This window comes from Paramisgurnus dabryanus, chromosome 1, assembly GCF_030506205.2.
Source record: "Paramisgurnus dabryanus chromosome 1, PD_genome_1.1, whole genome shotgun sequence".
Lineage (NCBI taxonomy): Eukaryota > Metazoa > Chordata > Actinopteri > Cypriniformes > Cobitidae > Paramisgurnus > Paramisgurnus dabryanus.
The window spans coordinates 847,803-869,745 of NC_133337.1; the positions used below are offsets into that span (position 1 = coordinate 847,803).

The window sequence follows — 21,943 nt, forward strand, 5'->3', positions numbered from 1 at the left end:
CTAGCATGATGCTAGCATGATTAGCATGAAGCTAGCATGAAGCTAGAATGATTAGCATGAAGCTAACATGATTAACATGAAGCTAGCATGATTAGCATGATGCTAACATGAAGCTAGCATGATTAACATGAAGCTAACATGATTAGCATGAAGCTAGCATGATGCTAACATGAATTAGCATGAAGCTAGCATGATGCTAACATGAATTAGCATGAAGCTAGCATGAATTAGCATAAAGCTACCATTATGCTAACATGAATTAGCATGAAGCTAACATGAATTAGCATGAAGTTAGCATGATGCTAACATGAATTAACATAAAGCTAGCATGAAGCTAACATGAATTAGCATAAAGCTAGCATGATGTTAACATGAATTAGCATGAAGCTAGCACGATGCTAACATGAATTAGCATGAAGCTAGCACGATGCTAACATGAATTAGCATGAAGCTAGCACGATGTTAACATGAATTAGCATGAAGCTAGCACAATGCTAAAATGAAGAAGCATGAAGCTAGCATTATGTTAACATGAATTAGCATGAAGCTAGCATGATGCTAACATAAATTAGCATGAAGCTAGCATGATGCTAACATAAATAAGCATCAAGCTAGCATGATGCTAACATTATTTAGCATGAAGTTAGCAAGATATATTATGAAATTAGCATAAAGCTAGCATGAAACTAGCATGAAGCTAGTATGACCTAGCATGAAGCTAGCATGAAGCTAACATGACCCAAACACCCAACCCCCATGTCTCTATGATGTTCGGATCCAGAGATATAAGGCTTTGTTTATTCCGTTGCTAGGGTGTTCATATTTGGTTGCTAGGGGCGTGGCTTAACACCTCTTGGCATTAACTAGTGATAACCCTTCGAGTCACGAATAAAACGGTCCAACCCCCGTGTCTCTACGATGTTCTGATGCGGAGATATAAGGCTTTGTTTATTCAGTTGCTAGGGTGCTCAAATTTGGTTGCTAGGGGCGTGGCTTGGGAGTGGCCAATGATGTGCCCAATTGTTACACGCCTAGTCACAAGTAAAACGGTCCAACCCCCGTGTCTCTACGATGTTCTGATGCCGAGATATAACTGTTTGAATTTTATGTTGCTAGGGTGCTCAAAAGTGGTTGCTAGGGGCGTGGCTTAGTAAGTCTTTAAGGATCCTGAGAGACTGATTGGATGCTTGAGTAAAATGAGCCCACCCCCATGTCTCTATGACACTGTGGTGCAAAGATATCCATCTGGGCATTTTATAATGGCACTCTATGGGAGATGTTGCTAGGGTGCCCAAAATTGTTGCTAGGGGCGTGGCTTAATAGCTCTGGGATGATCCTGAGAGACTGATTGGATGCCCGAGTAAAATGAGCCCACCCACTTATCTCTACGACACTGTAAAGCAAAGATATCCCATCTGGAACGGTTTTATTGCCTTATATGGGCGTGTTTCCTGCCCCATTATAAGTCAATGGGAATTTTCGGGTGCCTCTTACACCCCAGGGGTACAACTTACACCCCATCGTGATCCATGTTCTTACAGAGTCTACCACCCTCTTCAAATTTAGTAACCCACATGTTTCTAAGGAATCCTCACTCGTACCTATAACCCGTCAAAATTTTTGCAATGGTAAGTCTATGGGATTTTGCCCCATTGACTTTTCATTGGGCATTTTTGGGCACCTCTTACACCCCAGGGGTACAACTTACACCCCACTGTGATCCATGTTTTTACAGAGCCTACCACCCTCTTCAAAAGTTGTAACCCACATGTTTCAACAAAATCCTTGAGAGGAGCTATGACTCGTCAAAGTTGGGCGCAATGTTAAGTCAATGGGATTTTTCGGGTGGTTTTTCGCCCCCCTTTCAGAAATCCTGCACCCGATTGCTTATAAAAGTCATAGCACACCTCTCCTCAATAATCCGGTCGATTTGAGCCCTCTTTCATGGGACTACGTTAAACTGTGCGGGACGAGTTACGCGCCGAAAAAGTGTCCAGAAAAAGAAGAATAATAATAATAATAACTAGATAGGTACATTTCCTGAAGGAAATGTGAGTGGTGCTTGCCGTGGCAAGTTTCGGGGACAATTTATGATTATACTCCAAGCCAAAAGTAAAATGGTCCAACCCCCATGTCTCTACGATGTTCTGATGCGAAGATATAAGGCTTTGTTTATTCCGTTGCTAGGGTGTTCATATTTGGTTGCTAGGGGCGTGGCTTAACACCTCTTGGCATTAACTAGTGATTACCCTTCGAGTCACGAGTAAAACGGTCCAACCCCCGTGTCTCTACGATGTTCTGATGCAGAGATATAAGGCTTTGTTTATTCCGTTGCTAGGGTGCTCAAATTTGGTTGCTAGGGGCGTGGCTTGGGAGTGGCCAATGATTTGGCCAGTGATTACACCCCGAGTCACAAGTAATACGGTCCAACCCCCGTGTCTCTACGATGTTCTGATGTGGAGATATAAGGCTTTGTTTATTCCGTTGCTAGGTGTTCATATTTGGTTGCTAGGGGCGTGGCTTAACACCTCTTGGCTTCCACTAGTGATTACCCTTCGAGTCACGAGTAAAACGGTCCAACCCCCGTGTCTCTACGATGTTCTGATGCGACGTTATAAGGCTTTGTTTATTTGGTTGCTAGGGTGTTCATATTTGGTTGCTAGGGGCGTGGCTTAACACCTCTTTGCATTAACTAGTGATTACCCTTCGAGTCACGAGTAAAACGGTCCAACCCCCGTGTCTCTACGATGTTCTGATGCAGAGATATAAGGCTTTGTTTATTCCGTTGCTAGGGTGCTCAAATTTGGTTGCTAGGGGCGTGGCTTGGGAGTGGCCAATGATTTGGCCAGTGATTACACCCCGAGTCACAAGTAATACGGTCCAACCCCCGTGTCTCTACGATGTTCTGATGTGGAGATATAAGGCTTTGTTTATTCCGTTGCTAGGTGTTCATATTTGGTTGCTAGGGGCGTGGCTTAACACCTCTTGGCTTCCACTAGTGATTACCCTACGAGTCACGAGTAAAACGGTCCAACCCCCGTGTCTCTACGATGTTCTGATGCGACGTTATAAGGCTTTGTTTATTCGGTTGCTAGGGTGTTCATATTTGGTTGCTAGGGGCGTGGCTTAACACCTCTTGGCATTAACTAGTGATTACCCTTCGAGTCACGAGTAAAACGGTCCAACCCCCGTGTCTCTACGATGTTCTGATGCAGAGATATAAGGCTTTGTTTATTCCGTTGCTAGGGTGCTCAAATTTGGTTGCTAGGGGCGTGGCTTGGGAGTGGCCAATGATGTGCCCAATTGTTACACCCCTAGTCACAAGTAAACCGGTCCAACCCCCGTGTCTCTACGATGTTCTGATGCCGAGATATAACTGTTTGAATTTTATGTTGCTAGGGTGCTCAAAAGTGGTTGCTAGGGGCGTGGCTTAGTTTGTCTTTAAGGATCCTAAGATACTGATTGGATACCTAAGTAAAATGAGCCCACCCCCATGTCTCTATGACACTGTGCTGCAAAGATATCCACCTGGGCATTTTATAATGGCAGTCTATGGGAGATGTTGCTAGGGTGCCCAAAACGGTTGCTAGGGTAACCTTACACCCCATTGTGGGGGACGTCCTGACAGAGTCTAGCACCCTCTTCAATTTTAGTAACCCACATGTTTCTATGAAATCCTCACTTGGACCTGTGACCTGTCAATTTTTTTTGGCAATGTTAGTCTATGGGATTTTCGCCCCATTGACTTTCCATTAGGGCACTTTTGGGCACCTCTTACACCCCAGGGGTACAACTTACACCCCAATGTGATCCATGTTCTTACAGAGCCTACCACCCTCTTCAAATGCTGTAACCCACATTTTTCTACAAAATCCTAGAGTGGAGCTATGACCTGCCAAAGTTCGACGCAATGTAAAGTCAATGGGACGTTTTCGGGAGGTTTTTCGCGCCCCTTTCGGAAATCCTGCACCCGATCGCTTATAAAAGTCATAGCACACCTCTCCTCAATAATCCGGTCGATTTGAGCCCTCTTTCATGGGACTACGTTAAACCGTGCGGGACGAGTTACGCGCCGAAAAAGTGTCCAGAAAAAGAATAATAATAATAACTAGATAGGTACATTTCCTGAAGAAAATGTGAGTGGTGCTTGCCGTGGCAAAATTCTTGGGACAATATATGATTATACTCCAACCCAAAAGTAAAACGGTCCAACCCCCGTGTCTCTACGATGTTCTGATGCGGAGATAAAAGGCTTTGTTTACTCTGTTGCTAGGGTACTGTATTTGGTTGCTAGGGAAAAAATTGGCATCCCATAATGATTACACCCCGAGTCACGAGTCAAACGGTCCAACCCCCGTGTCTGTACGATGTTCTGATGCGGAGATATAAGGCTTTGTTTACTCTGTTGCTAGGGTACTGTATTTGGTTGCTAGGGAAAAAAATGGCATCCCATAATGATTACACTCCGAGTCACGAGTCAAACGGTCCAACCCCCGTGTCTGTACGATGTTCTGATGCGGAGATATAAGGCTTTGTTTACTCTGTTGCTAGGGTACTGTATTTGGTTGCTAGGGAAAAAATGGCACCCCATAATGATTACACTCTGAGCCACGAGTCAAACGGTCCAACCCCTGTGTCTCTACGATGTTCTGATGCGGAGATATAAGGCTTTGTTTACTCTGTTGCTAGGGTACTGCATTTGGTTGCTAGGGAAAAAATTGGCATCCCATAATGATTACACTCTGAGTCACGAGTCAAACGGTCCAACCCCCGTGTCCCTACGATGTTCTGATGCGGAGATATAAGGCTTTGTTTACTCTGTTGCTAGGGTACTCTATTTGGTTGCTAGGGAAAAAATTGGCATCCCATAATGATTACACTCTGAGTCACGAGTCAAACGGTCCAACCCCCGTGTCTCTACGATGTTCTGATGCGGAGATATAAGGCTTTGTTTACTCTGTTGCTAGGGTACTGTATTTGGTTGCTAGGGGAAAAAATGGCATCCACTAGTGATTACCCTCCGAGTCATGAGTCAAACGGTCCAACCCCCATGTCTCTACGATGTTCTGATGTGGAGATATAAGGCTTTGTTTACTCTGTTGCTAGGGTACTGTATTTGGTTGCTAGGGGCGTGGCTTGGGAGTGGCCAATGATGTGCCCAGTGATTACACTCCTAGTCACAAGTAAAACGGTCCAACCCCCGTGTCTCTACGATGTTCTGAAGCGGAGATATGAGGCTTTGTTTACTCTGTTGCTAGGGTACTGTATTTGGTTGCTAGGGGCGTGGCTTGGGAGTGGCCAATTATGTGCCCAGTGATTACACTCCGAGTCACAAGTAAAACGGTCTAACCCCCGTGTCTCTACGATGTTCTGATGCGGAGATATAAGGCTTTGTTTACTCTGTTGCTAGGGTACTGTATTTGGTTGCTAGGGGCGTGGCTTGGGAGTGGCCAATGATGTGCCCAGTGATTACACTCCGAGTCACAAGTAAAACGGTCCAAACCCCGTGTCTCTACGATGTTCTGATGCGGAGATATAAGGCTTTGTTTATTCGGTTGCTAGGGTGCTCAAATTTGGTTGCTAGGGGCGTGGCTTGGGAGTGGCCAATGATGTGCCCAATTGTTACACCCCTAGTCACAAGTAAAACGGTCCAACCCCCGTGTCTCTACGATGTTCTGATGCCGAGATATAACTGTTTGTATTTTATGTTGCTAGGGTGCTCAAAAGTGGTTGCTAGGGGCGTGGCTTAGTAAGTCTGTAAGGATCCTGAGAGACTGATTGGATGCCTGAGTAAAATGAGCCCACCCCCATGTCTCTATGACACTGTGGTGCAAAGATATCCATCCGGGCATTTTATAATGGCAGTCTATGGTATAGGTTGCTAGGGTGCCCAAAATGGTTGCTATGGTAACCTTACACCCCATTGTGGGGGACGTCCTGACAGAGTCTAGCACCCTCTTCAAATTTAGTAACCCACATGTTTCTATGAAATCCTGGCTCGTACCTATGACCCGTCAAAATTTTTGCAATGGTAAGTCTATGGGATTTTGCCCCATTGACTTTTCATTGGGGCACTTTTGGGCACCTCTTACACCCCAGGGGTACAACTTACACCCCATAGTGATCCATGTTCTTACAGAGCCTACCACCCTCTTCAAATGTTGTAACCCACATGTTTCTACAAAATCCTCGAGCGGAGCTATGACTCGTCAAAGTTGGGCGCAATGTTAAGTCAATGGGATTTTTTGGGTGGTTTTTCGCCCCCCTTTCGGAAATCCTGCACCCGATCGCTTATAAAAGTCATAGCACACCTCTCCTCAATAAGCCGGTCGATTTGAGCCCTAATTTATGGGTCTACGACAAAGCGTGCGGGACGAGTTACGCGCCGAAAAAGTGTCCAGAAAAAGAATAATAATAATAATAATAACTAGATAGGTACATTTCCTGAAGAAAATGTGAGTGGTGCTTGCCGTGGCAAAATTCTGGGGAACATATATGATTATACTCCAAGCCAAAAGTAAAACAATCCAACTCCCGTGTCTCTACGATGTTCTGATGCGAAGATATTAGGCTTTGTTTACTCTGTTGCTAGGGTACCGTATTTGGTTGCTAGGGAAAAAATTGGCATCCCATAGTGATTACACTCTGAGTCACGAGTCAAACGGTCCAACCCTCGTGTCTCTACGATGTTCTGATGCGGAGATATAAGGCTTTGTTTACTCTGTTGCTAGGGTACTGTATTTGGTTGCTAGGGAAAAAATTGCCATCCCATAGTGATTACACTCTGAGTCACGAGTCAAACGGTCCAACCCCCGTGTGTCTACGATGATCTAATGCAGAGATATAAGGCTTTGTTTACTCTGTTGCTAGGGTACTGTATTTGGTTGCTAGGGAAAAATTGGCATCCACTAGTGATTACACTCTGAGTCACGAGTCAAACGGTCCAACCCCCGTGTCTCTACGATGTTCTGATGCTGAGATATAAGGCTTTGTTTACTCTGTTGCTAGGGTACTGTATTTGGTTGCTAGGGAAAAAATTTGCATCCCATAGTGATTACACTCTGAGTCGCGAGTCAAACGGTCCAACCCCCGTGTCTCTACGATGTTCTGATGCTGAGATACAAGGCTTTGTTTACTCTGTTGCTAGGGTACTGTATTTGGTTGCTAGGGGCGGGGCTTGGGAGTGGCCAATGATGTGACCAGTTGCTACACTCCGAGTCACAAGTAAAACGGTCCAACCCCCATGTTTCTACAATGTTCTGATGCGAAGATATAAGGCTTTGTTTACTCTGTTGCTAGGGTACTGTATTTGGTTGCTAGGGGCGGGGTTTGGGAGTGGCCAATGATGGGACCAGTTGCTACACTCCGAGTCACAAGTAAAACGGTCCAACCCCCGTGTTTCTACGATGTTCTGATGCGAAGATATAAGGCTTTGTTTACTCTGTTGCTAGGGTACTGTATTTGGTTGCTAGGGGCGGGGTTTGGGAGTGGCCAATGATGTGACCAGTTGCTACACTCCGAGTCACAAGTAAAACGGTCCAACCCCCGTGTTTCTACGATGTTCTGATGCGAAGATATAAGGCTTTGTTTACTCTGTTGCTAGGGTGCTCACATTTGGTTGCTAGGGGCGTGGCTTGGGAGTGGCCAATGATGTGGCCAGTGATTATCCTCCGAGTCACGAGTAAAACGATCCAACCCCCGTTATTCTACGATGTTCTGATGCCTAGATATAACTGTTTGAATTTTATGTTGCTAGGGTGCTTAAAAGTGGTTGCTAGGGGCGTGGCTTAATAGCTCTGGGACTATCCTGATAAATTGATTGGATGTCTGAGTAAAATGAGCCCACCCCCATGTCTCTACGACATTGTAAAGCGAAGATATTCCATCTGGAACTTTTTTATTCCCTTATATGGGCATGTTTCCTGCCCCATTATAAGTCAATGGGAAATTTCGGGTGCCTCTTACACCCCAGGGGTACAACTAACACCCCAATGTGATGTATGTTCTTACAGAGCGTACCACCCTTTTCAAATGTTAGAACCCACATGTTTCTACAAAATCCTCGAGCGGAGCTATGACCCGTCAAAGTTCGGTCCAATGTTAAGTCAATGGGATTTTTGGGGTGGTTTTTCGCCCCCCTTTCGGAAATCCTGCACCCGATCGCTTATAAAAGTCATAGCACACCTCTCCTCAATAAACCGGTCAATTTGAGCCCTCATTCATGTGTCTACGACAAACCGTGCGGGACGAGTTACGCGCCAAAATTTTGTCCAGATATAAAAATAATAATAATAATAATAAGTATGAGCAATAGTAATAGTGATGCCTTGCATAAATGCAAGCACCACTAATAATAATAAGTATGCAAGATAGTAATAGTGATGCTTTGCATAAATGCAAGCACCACTAATAATATCTTTGAGGAATAGTAATAGTGATGCTTTGCATAAATGCAAGCACCACTAATAATAATAATAATAAGTATGCAAGATAGTAATAGTGATGCCTTGCATAAATGCAAGCACCACTAATAAGTATGAGCAATAATAATAGTGATGCCTTGCATAAATGCAAGCACCACTAATAATAATATCTTTGAGGAATAATAATAGTGATGCTTTGCATAAATGCAAGCACCACTAATAATAATAATAAAAAGTTTATGTACAACAACAGTATGTTGGCTTTCTCAAGCCAACATAATAATAATAATAATAAAAATAAGTTTAAGTGCAACAACAGTATGTTGGCTTTCTCAAGCCAACATAATTAAGATACAATTTATACAAAACGAAATTCACTTTAAAGAAATGCTTTCTACAAAGCAAAACTTAATAAAGTGGTAAAAATCATGGCTGAGGATTTACAGAAACAAAACTTACTATGCACTTTACTGTTAGCCTAAAAGACATAAATGTTAATAATTTGGAACACAACCAGGAGAGACTTTAATTTTAATTATTTTATTGCTGTATTTTATTTACTATTTGAATAAAGGAATTTATCAAAAAATAGCCTGTAGCATTTACTTTTCGCAAACCTTGTGAGCATGCGAAACCAAACGCAGTGACCTCGCGCCAAATGTTTTTTTATTGGTTTATAAAGTACAAACAGACCAGTTATGAAAAACTGAGTGTGAGGGATTTGTTCACTTCACACAAAATGATCTTGGAAAGAAAGAGATGACTAACTGTAGTAGGGTTTAGTCCACTGTCTATAATAGCCTAATTTACAGATCCCTTTTTTTAACCGACAACCGACAACTTTGACCGGTTAACGTTGATACGGTCAACCATCGGTCAAACGGTCATCGGTTAACATCCCTAGTTTGTTTGCAAATTGTGAGGAGGGCATTTGTAGATTTTTTTAATGGAAAACAGCGAAACAGTTGTGCCAAAATTCTGAAAACAAATGCAACACAATCTACAAACAAATAATGACCCTCATGCGCAGACAAATCACTTTGCATTCATTTAAATTCTGTTTGTCAAGTACAAGTCGATGATTTCTATTTGTGAATCATAAAGAGTTGGTTTGCGGATTTTAAATCTATTTGTAAATCGCATTTTATATTTGTATGTCATGAAGAGTCTGTTCGTGGATTTTTATATATTTGTAGATCTCGTTTTACATTTGCGGATCATGAGGAGTTTGTTTGCAGATTTGGAACCTATTTGCAGATTTGTTTCGTGTTTACAAATTGTAGTCTCTTCATTTTCAACAATTATGGCATTATTTTGTCACCAAAGCGAAACAATAGTGTCAGAATTCTGAAAACAAATGTGACACAATCTACAAATAGAAAATGATATTCATCTGCAAAGAAGTCACTTTACATTCATTCAAATTCTGGTTTTCAAGTACAAGTCACTGATTTCTTTTTGTAAATCATGCTTTATATTTGTGGATCACAAAGACGATTCGTAGATCTTGTTTTACATTTGCGGATCACAAGGACTGTGTTTGTGGATTTTTAATCTATTTGTAGATTGCGTTTTGTATTTACAAGTTGTAATATCTATTTGTGACTTTTACTCTGTCCATTTTCAATAATATTGGCATCAAATTACCCCCATACGCCTCGTCCATCTTTTTTTACAGTCTATGCTTCAACCACATTTGCGTTCCGCAACTCCAAAGCGATCCGATCTACGAAAACGCATGTTAATGACAAGTGTAAACAGCCTATATGTTTCATTGCCAAGATACTTTGGCTTAAATAAACAGTTCATTCAGGAAGTGTTTGTTCCAGGATGTCTTTTATGAAAGATACATAATATAAAAGTGGATTGTGATTTATACTGTCAAGCTCCAAAAAGCAATTTATATAACAAAATGTGTGCTTTTTTCTACTGAAAAAAAAGACATAAATGTAAGTCATTGCATTGAAAGTCTTTTAATCCACTCAAATGACGACCGAATGTCATTTTTAGGTGAACTCTTTCTTTATTGCAGTATGTCATTATGTTTATTGTGTAATGCTACAATGTTGGTTTTAATTTCAATGTAAAGTTTTTGTCTCCATGAATTTTTGGAGTGAATTTTGCATTAGTTGCAGATTGTGTTTTTAGACTTTCTTCTTTGGGAACACATGATTATGATTTAGGAGTTGTATGTGTGGTTCAGGGTTCACATTTTTCCTCTCTGTGGCCTCAGTGTTCTGAACAATATCCTTTCCACCTACCCTCAGGTCTGGCATTCAGACGTTACCTCACAATGCTAAAGTTCATTACAACTATGCCAACTTCCTAAAGGACAGAGGAAGAAACCAAGAAGCCATTTACCACTATAAAACCGCCCTCAGGTATGTGTGTGTGTGTGTGTGTGTGTGTGTGTGTGTGTGTGTGTGTGTGTGTGTGTGCGTGTGTGTGTGTGTGTGTATGAGGGTGAGAGTGTTTAACCCTTAAATGGTACCTATTATGCAAAATCCACTTTCACAAGGTGTTTGGAAATATATGTGTGTTGGCAGTGAACACAACCACCCTACAATGAAAAAAATCCACCCGCTTCTTATTGTTTCATCTTTACTAAAGCAAAACAGTCTCATTAGACATGCCGTTTTGATTCTCTTATCAATGTGAGGTCACATTGATAAAGCCCCACCCACTTACAATCCTGCATTAACATAGTTTCCGCCCTCAGCGAGTGGTACTCTGTCCACTAGATACTATTGTCTCAGACTGTATTAATCAGATCTATTTTAACTGAAAGCGCTCACTGTCTGTTCTTATGGAAGTGAGGAGCTGCAGCTCATTTGCATTTAAAGGTACAGACACAAAACAGCGCGTTTTGGCTCCCACCCAAATATGGTCATTTTGGACAAGCTATAATAAATGATCTGTGGGGTATTTTGAGCACATCTGATACTTATATTAAATATTGTAAAAAAGCCATGTTACACTCTTAAAATGGCTGGGTTATTTTTGACCCATAATGGGTAAATATTGGACAGAACACATGCTGGGTTTAAAATAACCCAATGTTGGGTTGTTGTTATGCAACTATGGATTATCATAACCCAACAGTTGGGTTAAAACAACCCAGCATTGGATCAATTTTAACCCAGCGGTGTGTGCTGTCCAATATTTACAGTTTTTGTGTCAAAAATAACACATTCATTTTTAGAGTGTAGATGCCCTTTAATCTTTTTTCTCAGCCGACTGGTTTGCTTGTACCACATTAAAGGTGCTAATATTTTTTGGACCCCTTATAATTAATTCAACAGCATTCGTGTTATTAAGCACCCTCATTAAAAATGCTGGATGGCATCGGGTCAAAAAGGGACGAACGCAACTTCCTGAGTTGCAATTCAACATATGCTTGATTGTTTCAACCCAAAATGTTGGGTTGTTTATTACATTGTTGATCCAATATAAATATTTTCTGGATTAATTTAACCCAAAAGCTGGGTTTGTTATTTTTTGATGTAACAGCTGGGTTGAAAAAAAACAGCATTTTTAGAGTCCAGTAAATCATCTTGATTGTTTTGGTCTTTTATTCCCATAACATTGTAAGTAGAGAAGCTAATAGCACAGTATAACATATTCAGCACACAATCCTAGGTCAATCCTTTTCTCTTAAAGGTCAAAAGGAAAATGTTAATTGACCATTGTAAAGGTTAAAAACAACTGAACACTGATTGATTGAAATGATCTCTATCTCTGTCTTTCTCTTTCTTTATTTCTCTCTCTCCCTCCTCTTTGTGTAGTCTGTACCCACGACATGCCAGCGCACTGAATAATCTAGGCACTCTGACTCAACAGGCTGAGGAGGCTGAAATATATTACAGGAAAGCGCTGGACATTAACCCTCAACACAACAGAGCTCTGTTCAACCTTGGAAACCTCCTTAAGTAATATATAGGCACATTATTGCCATTTTGCTGTCACACTATCAAACAAAATAATTTTTCTGGTCTGTATTTCCCTCTTGTTATCCCATGAAAATATTTAAATGTCCTCAAGACAAGATGCTTTTAAGTATCTACAGTCTTGTTCAAAATAATAGCAGTACAATGTGACTAACCAGAATAATCAAGGTTTTTAGTATATTTTTTATTGCTACGTGGCAAACAAGTTACCAGTAGGTTCAGTAGATTGTCCGAAAACAAATGAGACCCAGCATTCATGATATGCACGCTCTTAAGGCTGTGCAATTGGGCAATTAGTTGAATTAGTTGAAAGGGGTGTGTTCAAAAAAATAGCAGTGTGGCATTCAATCAATGAGGTCATCAATTTTGTGAAGGAACAGGTGTGAATCAGGTGGCCCCTATTTAAGGATGAAGCCAACACTTGTTGAACATGCATTTGAAAGCTGAGGAAAATGGGTCGTTCAAGACATTGTTCAGAAGAACAGCGTACTTTGATTAAAAGGTTGATTGGAGAGGGGAAAACCTATAGAGAGGTGCAAAAAATGATAGGCTGTTCAGCTAAAATGATCTCCAATGTCTTAAAATGGAGAGCAAAACCAGAGAGACGTGGAAGAAAACGATCAAAATGGATAGAAGAATAACCAGAATGGCAAAAGCTCAGCCAATGATCACCTCCAGGATGCTCAAAGACAGTCTGGAGTTACCTGTAAGTACTGTGACAGTTAGAAGACGTCTGTGTGAAGCTAATCTATTTTCAAGAATCCCCCGCAAAGTCCCTCTGTTAAAAAAAAGGCATGTGCAGAAGAGGTTACAATTTGCCAAAGAACACATCAACTGGCCTAAAGAGAAATGGAGGAACATTTTGTGGACTGATGAGAGTAAAATTGTTCTTTTTGGGTCCAAGGGCCACAGGCAGTTTGTGAGACGACCCCCAAACTCTGAATTCAAGCCACAGTACACAGTGAAGCATGGAGGTGCAAGCATCATGATATGGGCATGTTTCTCCTACTATGGTGTTGGGCCTATTTATCGCATACCAGGGATCATGGATCAGTTTGCATATGTTAAAATACTTGAAGAGGTCATGTTGCCCTATGCTGAAGAGGACATGCCCTTGAAATGGTTGTTTCAACAAGGCAATGACCCAAAACACACTAGTAAACGGGCAAAGTCTTGATTCCAAACCAACAAAATTAATGTTATGGAGTGGCCAGCCCAATCTCCAGACCTTAATCCAATTGAGAACTTGTGGGGTGATATCAAAAATGCTGTTTCTGAAGCAAAACCAAGAAATGTGAATGAATTGTGGAATGTTGTTAAAGAATCATGGAGTGGAATAACAGCTGAGAGGTGCCACAAGTTGGTTGACTCCATGTCACACAGATGTCAAGCAGTTTTAAAAAACTGTGGTCATACAACTAAATATTAGTTTAGTGATTCACAGGATTGCTAAATCCCAGAAAAAAAAATGTTTGTACAAAATAGTTTTGAGTTTGTACAGTCAAAGGTAGACACTGCTATTTTTTTGAACACACCCCTTTCAACTAATTGCCCAATTGCACAGCCTTAAAGAGCGTGCATATCATGAATGCTGGGTCTCGTTTGTTTTCTGAGAATCTACTGAACCTACTGGTAACTTGTTTGCCACGTAGCAATAAAAAAAATACTAAAAACCTTGATTATTCTGGTTAGTCACATTGTACTGCTATTATTTTGAACAAGACTGTACATTTTTTCTGTGAATTTTTCTTCCCCGACTGCATTTTGAAAGCTTGGTATTAATCATAAATGTTACCCTAACATTCAGAGATGCTTAAAAACACAATTTGCCAATAGGGTAGGACAATTCAATTTTATGAAAATAATCTTATATTTTAGTACTTTATTTAGTGTTTAGGGAATGTTTAAATATTTGTACCAAAAAAATGCAGTGGTGAAAGAAAATGAGAGAATACTGTGGAGCACTGTGTTTGTATACAGTATGTGAGGATGATGATGGTAAATTGTATTGTTTTCTAGATCACAGGGGAAGGAGGAAGAGGCAGAGAGGATGTTACAGGATTCCATTCGGTTTGGTCCACATTTCGCTGATGCGTATTCCAGCCTCGCCTCTTTGTATGCTGACCAGGTCTCTTTCAGGTTTTGTTATTCCTGTTACAGTGAATGACACACCATCTTTTAATGCCTTTTTTACCACGGGCCTGTTGAATGCTTTATTCTCATTGGTTAAGAAATGTTCCATGGTTGTTGATTATTTTTCTGTAAACCGCACACCTAACCTGTTAAATGTCTTAAAAATAGGCATCAGAGCGATGTTTGAGGAAACCGTATAAGAGGAATAATTGATTCCAGGCCTTTGAATTATTTGCGTTGTGCCACATTACCACTTGGGTGTGCATTATCTTCGATTTATTCAACGGCCCCTCATCAATTATTCCTTACTTCAAAAATTATGTATGCACTTATTGCTCCTTCATTGCTATTTTTCCTTCATTTTTTTGTGTAGGGACGTTCAAAAGAAGCAAATGAGATTTACATAAAGGGTATTGAGAACTGTCCAGAGGGTTCTGACCTCCATAATAACTATGGTGTGTTCCTGGTAGACACAGGTGAGAGGCATCTTTGTTTTTGTGCAGTTGCTAAGATGTAACAAGTAGATGTTAAGATATCCTTAGTGGTAAGGAGCCCACAAGACTGTATAGCATTCTGATCCATAGATTTGTTACATGCCCTTTTTTTACTGTAAGTCTTTGAGATTTTTGTCCATTTTATCATCTAACAAGCTCTTCATTCAGATTGTTCAGAAAAGTAATAGCACTCCTTAGTATAAGATAAAAAATGAGACACAAATTTTCTTTTACAGTACGCACTCCTAACCATAACAACTTTTATACACCTGTATACTTCACGCTTCGCTTGTTTTTAGGTCATGGGGAGCGTGCAGCGTTTCATTACCAGGAAGCTGTCCGTCTTAAGCCGGCTCACTATGTTGCCATGGTGAACCTGGGCCGCCTTCTTCGCTCCTCCAATGACAATAAAGAGGCAGAACTGTGGTACAAAAGGTAAGATGAGATCTAATGAAACAGTATATCGTTTGATAAGTGTTGCCAGCTTACAATGAATAGAACAGCAAGCTAAATTTTGGATGGGTGTGTGTTCCACACAGGGCCCTGCAGGTGGTTCGTAAAGTGGATATCTTGACCCCTCTTGGGGCTTTATACTATAACACAGGCAGATATGACGAAGCCCTGGAGGTGTACAAAGAAGCAGCCAAGTTGCAGCCGGACAGTACTGATATCTGGCTCGCTTTGGTAAGAAGTGTCTTTAGAGATGCACCAATATATCAGCCTATAATCTGTATTGGCAGATAAAAGCAATTTTTTGCACTATCGGACAACAGCCAAGTGTTTAAAAGCAGCCTATGATTGGGGCAGATTACAAACTGTAAGTGGCAGAAAAACACAATAGGACTCATGATGTGTGATTATTTTGAATTGGATGGCAATGCCAACAGAAATACAGTTTGTATGCTCTGCGTTTCTAGGATTTCATGTCGTAATAATTTGAAACCAGGAGTAAAAAGCAAAACTATCAGAATCTGTCAGTAGATGTTATTCAAAGTATTTAAATATCGGCACATACATTTTGTATCGGTGCATCCCTAGGAAAATGTATACATAACAATGGGTGTCTAAACTGTGTAGGGGTAGCTATAGATGGCAAAATAGATAGGAAAAAAGGAGGGCCAATCAGAATTCAGCATGCAACGAGAAATAAGACAAATTGAATTTCTTTGAAAGGAGTCTGTAGGTTTAGCGGTTCAAGAAAAATAAATTGCACTTCACGTCACTTTAGGTTTCACTCTGTCCTGTGTCTTTTTTGTATAAAACAAGGATGCAAACAAAAAAAAAATGCTTAAAAAAATCTGGTTTTGTGATGTGATTTACATTTGACATTACTGGCTCAGCATCTCTGAGGAAGCTTTGCCTGCAGTGTATCGAGAGTGCAACATCAGCTTAATTGTGTCTCCACAGACCCTTCACAGTGATCCACATCACACAAGCGGGTCGTTTTTAACTAATTTTGTTTCCATTTGTTTTGTCATCTATGCAGGCACAGGTTTTAGCCATGGCGGGTCGATCTTCAGAGGCAGAGAAAATGACCATGGGCATTATTTTAAAGACGAGCAAGTGCATTGAATGTTACCGCTTGCTGTCCGCCATCTACAGCAAACAAGGCAACCACACTGAGGTGTGTGTACATGTTTTAGTGTTTGCTAATTTGTGCATAATCCTTTTAATTTTCTCTTACATAATAGGAAAATGCAAGCCTTTTATTAATTTAGAGCTCTGTAAGTCAATGCATGTAATAAATTCATTTTGCCATCGTGCAGTTTTGCTGTAGTCGGCAGTTCAAAGGAAACATTACTGAATCCCAGTGAGGCGCCTGCTTTTACGAAGCCTAGAAAGAATTGTAGATAATTTCTCTTTATTACACATGCCCTCTTTTCTTTAACTTAATAGTTTTTTCCCTTAAAGAGAAATGTAAATGCTCCCAGGATCACACTTCCGAATGCACATTCCCAGAAAAAGTTCAGTACTATTAAACTGTGTTTTAAATATAATAAATGTGTGTTTCAGGCTTTAGATGCTTTGAAAAAAGCCCTGCGGCATAAACCGTTAGACGCTGCAGTGCGGGCAGAGCTGCATTTCTCGATGGGTAACCAGCTCAGAGAGATGAATGATCTTGACCAAGCCTTCCAGGTGAATTTTACCTTTTGCAGTTATCAGATAAGGAGTCTTGAAACATTTTTTACATTCTTGTTTAGTGCCTTTTGGTAGCCTTAACCTCAAATGCCTGTGTTCCACTCACAGGCCACAAATTTTGCACATCATTTGAAATTTTTCACTATTTGAAAGCTGATACAGCTTTAACTTTTCAAGGAAATACAAATCACTGGATTTGAAAGTTTGTGAGGATTATGCACTGAATGTTTGAAAGATAAGTCAAAGAGCAGTCAATTGTATGTTTGAGATCAGAACTAGTTACAGATAATCGAGAAGTCAAACTGTTGTTAGTTGTTTGATCTGTCAATCATTCGACCCAGTAGTGTCTTAGCCGGTTCTTGGTCAGAACATTGTGCCATGTGGACCAGACCTACAGTAATGCTGAGTGTCAAAAGTCTGGTTTCATGATACATGAAATGTTATATAATTGAGTTCTCTCTGCACTGTTCCCCTCTGGTGACCTGATACACTCAAAGAGACATCAGTTATTTCTTTTCATCTTCACATACAGTATACACAGTCTAGACTTCAACTTGTGTAGGAAGAAACGTTTGTTTTCTGTTCTTAACCTCTGTGATCCCTACATCACTTAAAAAGAAATTTCAAAAGTTTTTCTAGTTAATAGGAGGGCTGTTGTGGTTGGATTTGTTCCATGTCTCCCGCTGCAGTCCTACTTTTGTTTTGACCACCAAAGGAGAAATGAGAACAGCTTAGTCTCAGGTTTGCAGGTCAACAATGCAAAAGTACTCAATGCTGCGGTCTGGTTCAAAGCACGTTTATAAAGCCCTGTAAGCCGTGTTTGCGGTAGTTTGACACCATATCTGCTGGTAAAGTTTGTTAAATACGACTCCAGAGGTAATGAATTACGAAACGGATGAACAGAGGTTTAATGCTGCTGAATGTATCACTGGCTACATATTTTGTACACAGTGTGTCATGTATTGATCTTATGTTTCCAGAGCTACAAGCTTGCTGTTGAGCTGAAACCCGACCAATCGCAAGCTTGGATGAACATGGGCGGCATTCAACATATCAAGGTATGATGAATGAGAGGTCTTCTAAAGCAAACACCAAAAATATAAAGCATGATATGTAAGGAATAATGTACGACGGGGCGTTGAATTATTCAAAAATAATGCACACCCAAGGTGGTAATGCAGCGAGTGTGCATTATTTTCAAATCATTCAATTATGAGTCAATTATTCCACTTATATCATGGTTACCACAGATATTGCTCTGGTACCTAATACATTAATACATTATTTGACAACTTAGGTGTGTGGTTTACAGAACACCCATGGAACATTTCTCAACCATTCAGAATAAAGCATTCAACATGTGGCCTGTGGTATGTAGAATAGTACAGAACAGCATAGCATAGTATATTATTGCACAGCATAGTATAGTATAGTAAAATATAGCAAAGTATAGTACAGCATTGTATAGTATAGTGCAGAATAGTTTAGTATAGTACAGTACAGCATAGGATACTTTAGTGTAGTGCAGCATAGCATAGTATAGTATAGTGTTGCATAGCATAGTATAGTATACCATAGTACAACATAGTATAGTACAGCTCACTATAGTATAGTGTAGTGTAGTACTACACTGTACTACACTACACTATACTATAGTGAGATGTACTATACTATGTTGTACTATGGCATGGCATAGAATAATACAGCATAGCGTAGTACAGTATAGTATAGTATAGTATAGTATAGTATAGTATAGCACGGTACAGTGGTTTTTAAAGTCATTTTAATTGAGAGAAATCATTATGAATATTAATATTGAAATATTGATAATTTATTATTCCTATATTGCAGTAATGAGGTCAAATTATCATTGTAACAAACACAGACAATGCAACAAAATGTTATTAAATGTTATATGTAACAGTAATTTTTTTTTTTTGCTTTGCTTTCAGTTCTGGGCAAAATATGACCCAGATATTTTTGTGCGAGGTTCACCCAAGCACTCTGACGCAGCGTTGTGTATAACTTTTATTTTCGCATGCCTGTTCTTTCAGGGAGACTATGCTGCAGCAAGAATGTACTACCAAAGAGCCCTTTTACTCTCACCCGACTCAAAACTGCTGAAGGAAAATCTGGCCAAGCTGGATAGACTGGAGCAAAAAATACATGGGACCTAAAGGAATGATGTGACTTGAGCTAATGGCCAAATCACAGAAGAGAAGTGACCAAGAGAGATGGGTAGGCGTGGGGGCAAACTAAGACATGCAAACTACAGCTTTCAGGACTCAGGAGATGATAAATGGCTGCTCTCAGCCCCCCAGACTCTGTAAGAGGTAGTCTTGAACTTAACCAATCCAAATGGCTGATGTTTTTAAGCCTCTCCATCCAGGACTGGACCTCACAGATACCTCTGACCTCAGCGCATCACCGCGGTTATCTTTCGGAGCCACATGTCCTCCTCAACAGCTGTTAGAGATAACTGATGTTTCTGTGGGTGGTCTGCTTTTATTTTGCATTTTGCGAGTGATTTAAATGCTATTATTGTTGAATGTATCGTGAACTGAAGGCATATTGACCTGTGCAGTGAATTACATATCAAGAATCCTCATAAGCTGTATACTGAAGACTCTTAATATTCAAATCCCAACATATCCTTGAACTGGGTCACCACGTCATTAAATGGATTTTAATCTTTTTTTATTGGTGGCCAAAATTTGTTATGCGGTACTTTCGATTATACCGTAATCTTTGCACTTACATTTGGTTGCCATAGAAACAGTCATCAAGAACATTTCTTGAATTCAGCAGCCGTGCTAAAAATGTCATACCAAGAAACCAATGAGAAGTTATGTATCTTTATTTAATAAATATCATTAAGTATCTATGGGTTTTTCTCTCTCTCTCTCTCTCTCTCTCTCTCTCTCTCTCTCTCTCTCTCTCTCTCTCTCTCTCTCTCTCTCTCTCTCTCTCTCTCTCTCTCTCTCTCTCTCTCTCTCTCTCTCTCTCTCTCTCTCATTCTCTCTCTCTCTCTCTCTGTGTGTGTGTGTGTACCTGGTAGATAGGAATACCAGTATTTTTGTGATCTTGTGGGGACATTTTGAGGTCCCCATGAGGAAACAAGCTTATAAATCAAAGAAAATGATGTTTCTTGAAAATGTGAAGTAGGAGAAGGGTTTCTGTGATGGTTGGGGTTAGGGAATGGGGTAGGTAAGGGGAATAGAATATACAGTTTGTATGGTATAAAATGCATTACGTCTATGATATGTCCCCACAAAACGTGGAAACCAGAATGTGTTTGTATTGTAAATTAACTTTTTCACCTTTGCATCAATACCTACACAAATACACAGATTTAGCTTTAAAAACATTTTTAAATACCCTCTGAAGTGGCTTAAAATGTGCAAGCCTTATGTGATGCATGACATAATTTCTAATAAATCAGAAAGTTAGGGTGAGACCTATTACATTTCTCCTCCCTCTTTTAAAATAGTCAGTAGCGTTTACATCAGAGCCTGGACGTTTTGAAGGCTTACAACTTCTAGATCTGAATTTTGGCACACACTAGTTTTTAGATATCCTTAAGGGTAGCATATACTAAAAACCAAACATTTTATTCATATGGACTTCAAAGCAGTCTCTCTCTCTCTCTCTCTCTCTCTCTCTCTCTCTCTCTCTCTCTCTCTCTCTCTCTCTCTCTCTCTCTCAATTTCAATTTTTCAATTTAAAGAACTTTATTGGCATGATTGTGTCACTTACAATATTGCCAAAGCATTATACATAAAACAAGAAACATACAATAACACAATATTAACAAACATTAAGGTGCAATTAAGCTAAGGTGCTGGGTGATGGATGAAGTACTACTGCAAAATAAAATAGAATCAGAGGATATTTACAATATAAAGTTGACTTTGAAATATAAACATTGGAAGTATACAAATGTACATTTATGGAGGCAGATGAGAGGTAAAATACTCTCTCTCTCTCTCTCAAATTCAAATTCATATAAACTTTATTGGCATGACTTACAGTACAGTATTGCCAAAGCTTTAGTAATAACACGGACAATTAAGAAATGATAATACATACATAGTAAAATAAACAGTAAGCAAACAGCAATGCAAAAACAAGTAAATAAGTACACACAATTACAATAATAATAATAATAATAAAATTATAATAAATAAAAAATAAATACATTTTCAATTTGTTTTCTTTCATTCACTGGCTGTCTCTCTATGTTTATGGCAGGCTGTTACATATTTTGCTGCTACTGTTATCAAAGTGGGCTTTTCTCCTAAAATATATCTCATTTTTTCTGAATTTGTTAGTGTGATAAAGTTTGGCTCTATGTTCTGAAAATGTGTGAAGTATTGTGAGCGGATATTGTCATAATGTTGACAGTGTAGAAGGAAGTGTTCTTCTGTTTCAACATCTCTCTGAGAACACAATAAACACAATCTCTCTCAATAAACACAATCTCTCTTCTCTTGGCTTATATCTCTGTCTGTGTCGTCCTCTTTCTATAGCCAAACAGTGATCACTTAATCTGTATTTACTTAATGTCTTCCTCACTTTATGATCTTTAACACAAATCAGATATTCTGCTGGTTTGTAGTCTCTTTTTAATTGCAAATAGAGTTCCATCTTCTTCTGTGTTTTACTGATATCATTCCAATGGGTAATGTAGTTTTGTTTTTGTAATCTGATAATTTGATTGGGCCATATTGTGTTGTGCTGGTTTGGATGTAGTTTTTGTATGAGTTGTAAAAGTGCACTTGTGTTGGGGTTCTGCTGGTGGTACTGA

General features: G+C 39.9%; 1 protein-coding gene across 5 annotated transcripts in view; it reads left to right on the forward strand.

Moving 5' to 3' along the window:
• Window positions 1-20,018, forward strand: part of tmtc1 (transmembrane O-mannosyltransferase targeting cadherins 1) — a 314,969-nt gene extending 294,951 nt beyond the window's left edge. For all 5 annotated transcript variants that reach the window (XM_065265568.2, XM_073815006.1, XM_073815028.1 and 2 more), the window contains 10 exons: window positions 10,691-10,804; window positions 12,209-12,352; window positions 14,390-14,498; window positions 14,877-14,979; window positions 15,297-15,432; window positions 15,537-15,681; window positions 16,484-16,621; window positions 17,011-17,133; window positions 18,117-18,194; window positions 19,191-20,018. In XM_065265568.2, coding sequence (XP_065121640.1) covers window positions 10,691-10,804; window positions 12,209-12,352; window positions 14,390-14,498; window positions 14,877-14,979; window positions 15,297-15,432; window positions 15,537-15,681; window positions 16,484-16,621; window positions 17,011-17,133; window positions 18,117-18,194; window positions 19,191-19,313 — 1,213 coding nt within the window. In that variant the 3' untranslated portion in view covers window positions 19,314-20,018. The remainder of the gene's footprint in view (window positions 1-10,690; window positions 10,805-12,208; window positions 12,353-14,389; window positions 14,499-14,876; window positions 14,980-15,296; window positions 15,433-15,536; window positions 15,682-16,483; window positions 16,622-17,010; window positions 17,134-18,116; window positions 18,195-19,190) is intronic.
• The last annotated feature ends 1,925 nt before the right edge of the window (window positions 20,019-21,943 follow it).